Source organism: Rosa rugosa, chromosome 3, assembly GCF_958449725.1.
Source record: "Rosa rugosa chromosome 3, drRosRugo1.1, whole genome shotgun sequence".
Taxonomy (NCBI): Eukaryota; Viridiplantae; Streptophyta; class Magnoliopsida; order Rosales; family Rosaceae; genus Rosa; species Rosa rugosa.
This window is the reverse complement of record NC_084822.1, coordinates 38,401,993-38,408,468: the sequence shown is the minus strand read 5'-3', so window position 1 is coordinate 38,408,468 and position 6,476 is coordinate 38,401,993. Positions and strand designations below refer to the sequence as shown.

General features: G+C 38.6%; 1 protein-coding gene and 1 long non-coding RNA gene across 4 annotated transcripts; one reads left to right on the top strand and one right to left on the bottom strand.

Moving 5' to 3' along the window:
• Positions 1-305: 305 nt before the first annotated feature.
• LOC133737697 (uncharacterized serine-rich protein C215.13-like) lies at positions 306-1,004 on the bottom strand. Its single transcript, XM_062165203.1, has one exon. It carries the CDS (start codon positions 1,002-1,004, stop codon positions 306-308), a length of 699 nt encoding a protein of 232 aa, XP_062021187.1.
• Positions 1,005-2,203: 1,199 nt separating this feature from the next.
• On the top strand, positions 2,204-6,009 carry LOC133740324 (uncharacterized). 3 transcript variants are annotated; one of them, XR_009861126.1, is made up of 7 exons: positions 2,204-2,469; positions 2,694-2,754; positions 3,182-3,238; positions 3,362-3,431; positions 4,869-4,960; positions 5,226-5,294; positions 5,393-6,009. It is a non-coding gene; the product is annotated as an uncharacterized LOC133740324 (long non-coding RNA). The 3 variants fall into 3 exon arrangements; XR_009861125.1 differs by having other exon boundaries at positions 4,869-5,294; XR_009861124.1 differs by having other exon boundaries at positions 4,869-6,009.
• Positions 6,010-6,476: the final 467 nt, after the last annotated feature.

The following is a 6,476-nucleotide window of genomic DNA, read 5'->3' as shown; positions in this document are numbered from 1 at the left end:
ATATACTCATCCGCCGAGCCGCGTTGCTGAATATGTGTGAGCTGAGCCTTATAATCCGCGGTGCTACCCAAACCAAAGTATTCTAGGAATTCCGGAACAAATTGCTCCCAAGAACAGTTTGGGTGACGTTATTCAAAGGCTGCCATCCAAAGCGAAGCATTGTGGCCAAAGTGAGAAGCCACCACAACAACGCGGTCAAAGGGTGGGATATGTTGAACCCGAAGGTAACGCTCCGCCATAGTCAGCCAGCCCCCTACATCCTCCCCGTTAAACTGTTGTAAATGGATCTTTGGTCACTTGTAATGTTAAAAATCATGGTGAAATTGGGTTTGCTGTGGAAATCTGGTGAAAGAAAGGGTGTTGTTGCCGGAAGAGCCGGAGGTTGATGAACCAAAGTTGGGAAGCGGTGGGGAAAACATGTGTGGAGGCAGTGATGTGATTGTGGAGTATGTGGCTGTGGAACTTGATAGGCTAGTGGTGTTTGTTGAAGATTGAGACGATTGTGCTTGTGAGTAAGGGCTCTGTGGAAGTGGGGCGAAGGACAGAGGAGGGGGATGAGATAACCCCAGGCCCGTCCATGTCGTCGTCATGGGGTCGAAGGAGCCAAATGGGATTGAAGTGGGGTTGGGGGTGGTGGGAGTGGTGGCAGGAGTAGTGGTGGTGGAGGGAGTGGTGGTGGGGTTTGTGGAGGTGGGTGGGTTCTTTTGAAGTAAGGAGGCGAGGACAGTGTTTTGAAGAGCTGAAAATTGGGCAGACAATTGGTTTTGGAAGGAGAGTTGCTGGGATACTTGTTGTTGAAGGGCCTCCATGGATTGATGGAGCTCTTCATTTTGAATCTGCAGTAGCTCCACAGAGTTCTGAAAATCGGGGATGTGGGTGTCTTGTGGTGGTGAGGAGGGCTGGTGAGATGTGGAAGAAGTGGAGGATGAGGCCGGTGGCGGGTTAACCAGGACTGAGGAGAAAGGAACAGAGGGGTTTTGATTTTGGAGTCCCCGGAGCGTCATGGCTCTTGATACCAGTTGATGGAGCACACAATGAAAAGGGGAGGAAATTCATTCAAAATTTTAACAAACCATCAAACTCTAAAGCATCTCTTAGATCAAAGGATATCAACTCCATCACAGCACAAGTGGTTGGCCAAGTTACTTGGGTACAATTACACCATTGAGTACAAAGCAGGGAAATTGAACATTGTGCCTGACCTTCTTTCACGGCAGCACGAGCTACTAGCCATCAATACAGTATCGGCACCAGTATTTGATAGCATCAACTTGATTGACCAAGCTTGTCACAAAGCGTAAGACCTCGGAAATTTGTTATTAATTCATAAATGTTTCCTGGGATTAATAAAGTGTTCATTTGTATGATTTCATGGTTCGAGGGTGGAGTGGAATTATTTTCGGACGAATAATTATTCGAAATGCACGTTTTAGGGGGTTCACAAAGTTTGACTTTTTATACGTTTAGATTATGTGAGAACTTCCTTCACAAAAGTTGTAGAGCGCATCGATACGAGTTCGTGGACATTTGGAACGCGAAAATCGGAGTTCGTATGATGAAGTTATGGCCGTCGGAAAAAGTTTTCATTTTGGTTAAATAGGAAAAAAATCAGAAAAATCAGAAGTTTCTAAAACGGGAAACTTTTTCTCTCTCCTCTCTCCCGACCTCAGTTCCGCCCAGCCAACTTCGGCTGCTTCGTTCTCCGCCATCCGGCCACCATAGGCAGTGATTTTTGTCCCTATTTCTTCGCCTCAGTCCCAACTTCCACTACAAGAAAATGACTCTTTTACCGCGCACATTTTACGGCGTGCATCAATGTGTGCCGTAATAGACATACATTTACGGCGCACTTTCACGGCATGCCGTTAATACCCTTTCTGATATAGTCTTTTACGGCGTGCATATAATGCACGCCGTTAATGTCAATTTTCATTTGGTCTTTTATGACATGCATTAGATACACGCCGTAATAGTGTTATCTTTTACAGCTTGCAAGAATGTGGGCCGTTAATGTGGCTTTTAATATAGTCTTTTACGGCATACATTAATGTGTGCCGTAAAAGTATAAGGCGCGAAATTTTCACCAAAGTTTGTATTTCCCCCCATCTCTTCCCGTCTTCCCTCTACACTTTCTAATTCTTTTTTTTTTTCACTTCATAAAACAAAACTTTTCTCTCTCCCCGACAGACCTCAATTTTCCATCTCTTCACTCCACCTTCTCCACGTCTCTTCCCACCGCCGAGTCGCCGGCCTCCTCCCACCCCCACCATGTTTTTTGCTCCTGTCATCGAGATGCCGTGGATCGATTGAGCTCCAAATTAAAGAACATTGAAGTGATCACCACTCTTGGAGATTCGGGCCACCGAAATCAGGGTCTTGAAGTTTCTGAAACCCATTTGAAGAAAGTTGATAACTTTGGCCTTGTCCTGCTCATTTGCTATCTGGGTTTTTTTCTCTCGCCAAATCAAGGTACAATTTTTTTCACTTATTGTTTCAGCTTTCATCTTTTGAATTGTGGGAAGGCTTCTTGTCTGCTTAGTTTGCCTGGTTTGTTGGTTTGACTATCTGTACCTACATTTGAGAGTTTAATTTTGATCAGTCTTGACTGTTCTAAGCTTTAATGGGACTTTACTGTTTCATTTCGGGGAATCAAATCCCATTCTGGGTCTATTGAGTTGTGTTCAATATTACAGGGATCAAGCAGAGGTAGCGAATTGGGGAAAAGAGGAGAGACTGCAAGATTGGATACCCAAGGTCAATTCGTGCTCTAATGTCCTTAGTATGGTTTCATTATGTTTTGCTTTAGACACGATTGATTAATTCTTGGTTTGGGTTTATGGGATGTAAATGAAAGTAATCTTCTTTCTTTGAGCAAATAAACTAAATTGAGTTTCATGGAATTAATTGATAGTCATCAAAACAATGAAAACGGCCAAACTCTATGAAATCATTCACAACAAATCTAAAGCCAAAACCATACAAATCTTCTTTCTTCGTTCTGGGTAAGCACATATATGTATGTTTGTATACAGAGTAACTGAGACGTTTAACCATACTGCTTCTTATGTTTTAGACTATTACTTCTTTTTAAAATGGATAGTTGAAGGACTTAATTGACATGTATAATGTTGGGTAACTTAATTGGCATATTGAAGTCCCTTTTCTTTATGATAATTTCCAGTGTAGAGATGAAGAAGGGATATTCTTGGTATATTGGGTTAGTCAGTAGCTTTGAAAGGTGAGTTTTTTTATTTTTTATTTTTTATTTTTAACTCAATTCGCATATGATCATTCAAGGCTTCAAACTTCTAAATCTGATTCTCAAAGTCTTGATCTTTTGTTGCTTTTGGTTTACTTGCAGCACCTGTGTATTCAATTGGACCAATTTAGGAGTGGAGTGCCTTCTGTGTAATAAAAAGTTTCTGGTCAATGTAAGTGTTTTGATGCCCTTGATTAGGTTTTTGTGGTTGGAGATGGTCAATTTCCCTAAGAGTTATTTGATTTAGGTCTGAAGTTGTTATCTTCAGCATGTGTGTGTAGTTGCAGATGCCTTTGATCAGGTTTCTGGGTGGGAGATAGTAATTTTACATAAAGCTTATTGTATATGGACTGAATTGTATTGTTCTTTGTGCATAGTATGAAGGAATTCCTGGGAATGGAGTAGCTTGAACACCGCTTATTATGGTGGAGCAGTATCATTAAAATGAGATGTATTGTTTGACATATATTATCTAGAACCCCCACTTATTGTCAAAACAAAAAGAAAGTGAAATGGTTAATTGCTTTTGGGGGGTAACAATGAATACAGAAGTCATTGCCTACAATAGCTCTTTATGTGAGTGGACATAATGGGGAGTGTAATTTGTTTCTGCTGTTTCGGATTATATAGTGCATATTGTTTCTGTTTCATATTTGTTAGTTGATTACATGGAATGAGAACCTGTAGGCTGTATACTGCTGGTATTAAAAGGAAAGTCTCTGATCCTATGTACTGTAAATATTGACATTTAGAAGATTAACATTTCTTTGGAATTTTTATATGTTTTTGCTTATTTATTTGAATACGGTATCAGTTTGCCACAAAGAACTATTTGGTAGGTGGGAATTTGAAACACCAGTTCATCCATATTCTGCTTAGTGCTGCTTTCCTTATTCTACACTCTACATCATTCTAGAGTTGGACACAGAATTACAGTTGAATTAAAAATGGGTTCATAAACACACCCAGTTGAACAAGTCAAAGATAATAATCTATGGCATTCTGTACATACTAGAACTGTCTATTTTTACTTAAATTCTGAGACCAAGAGAAGGAAATACATTCATGACCCTTATATATACCATAGACTTCCATGTCATCAAAAGAAAAGAAAAAGAAAAAAAAACACTTCCATGTCCTAAACTAATTAATAACATCAGCTTGGATAATGAGGTTAATATAAAAGTTTGCTCCTCTTCTTCAACAGTCAGCCTCATTCCAGCAGTAGGTTTGCAGCAACATATAATTGAGGTCGTTTTCTTGATTAAGCATTTTTCACTGTGTGCCTATACTAGAAGCTTATATTTATGAGTTGTGGTTTATGGCTTCAAATGGGAACTCTTCAGATTTTACCATTATCATTTCACAATTTAATTAGATAATCGAATGTGTATGTTTGTATCTATATGTATATGTACTGCTTTTCCTTGACAGAGATTTTCATATCCTTCAGTTTGGATCATGTCTGTGTCATATATACTGAGGTTAAGATTATAAATCACTAACTATTTTTATATCAATGTCTAGCTTTTGGAGAAAGCACTTGATGAAAGCGGTGTTGATTTGGGTTCTTTTTGCTTATAAATGAAATTTCTGGTATTTTTCATAGTTGGATGCTAAAACCAGTTGTTCATAGTTGAGATTGGTTGGTTTATTACCTGAACTTGCGTCCAAGTCTTACGGCCCTGGTTCTCGCACTTGGTATGAATTTCTCGGCCAATCTTATTCTTTCTTATTCCCTGAAATTGTTTGAGATCTGCCTAATACTGATGTATTATATGTGATTCTGTGCTTTGTTTGTTGTTTATGGTTCTATGATACCTTTGTATCACTTGAGTGTTTACCACCTTGTGAAGATATTTTTGTTTGCTACCAATTTTTTTTGTTTTTGCACCTCTGATCTAAGAATCTATTTGACTACATTTATAATACCTAAATTACAACATGTTTGGTGTCTAAATATAAGGTAAAAAGTAGCTCCAGTGAAACGAAGTTGAAAGAACATGGATAAAGAATGGGCTTATTGTAAAAGCAGGTTACATCTAAAACCAGAAACCCTAAGGTTATGATGCTATAAACCATAAATGTATTGTAAACTCTTTTCTATTTTTTGTTGTTGTTGTGTGTCATTAGCAATCCTAGAGCCTTTCATGACGGAGCCAAAAAGTTTGTTGATAGCATTCATGCAAGTAAGGGGTATCCCGAAAAGATCCAGTGCCCATGTAGTAGTTGTATAAACGTATGGTCTTACCCACCTCGTACTGTATTAGATCATCTAACCTCAAATGGGATATATGAGAGTTATGTTAATTGGACCTTTCATGGAGATGAGCCAAGAAGTAGTTGCTATTTACAGAAAAAATGTGTTGAAATATTGGGAAACTGAACTTGGTACTTTTATTGGAAAATTGACATATATCTTCATATATATATGTTTAACTTAGATGATCATTTGCTCTTACATATATGGTTTGCTGAGTACTTGCTTTTGTTATTTAACTGTGTTTTACATTCATAACAGGGACTTCCAGTTTTTGAAGTATATATTAACGAACTCCGACTGATGATAAATTTCTTAAAGAGATAGTCGAGAGATTCCGCATTTGGTAGTTGTTCAAAAGATGATGCGGTATATTTTGTAATGCTATATTCTTAAACTCAAGTTTGCTACTAATTGTACTTAGTTTGTAGTAGATTGGATATGACAAGTTTGTTAAAACATTTTTTAGTATTTATGGTATATATGTTGATTCGCCTGTACTGGAGCTTATTATTCTTGCTTAAGATTACAAAATGAAATGTTAATTGACCATTTTTGGATTATGAGCAACACCATGAAACCTCTCTATCACAAAGACTTTTATGGCAGGCTATGTGCGTCATAAATGACATATAAAATTGATAGAAAAGCCTTCTATGGCGTGCAAAGTTGGCCGTAAAAAATAGGTGACAACTTCTTTTACGGCATGCCAAGTGTGCCGTAAAAACAGTCTTTCACGGCATGCGTAGTAGGCCGTGAATAGAGTGATAGACAGTCTTTTACGGCATGCCAGATGCGTCGTAAATAAGTGGTCAGAAAGTCTTTTACGGCGTGCTTCTTGGACATTCACGGCGTGCAGACATTCTATAAATCAAATTGGATGACTGTTGAGAGTACATTTACGGCGTGCTTGGATGCACAATTACGGCCCTCTTATGCGTGCCGTTAAAAAGGAAT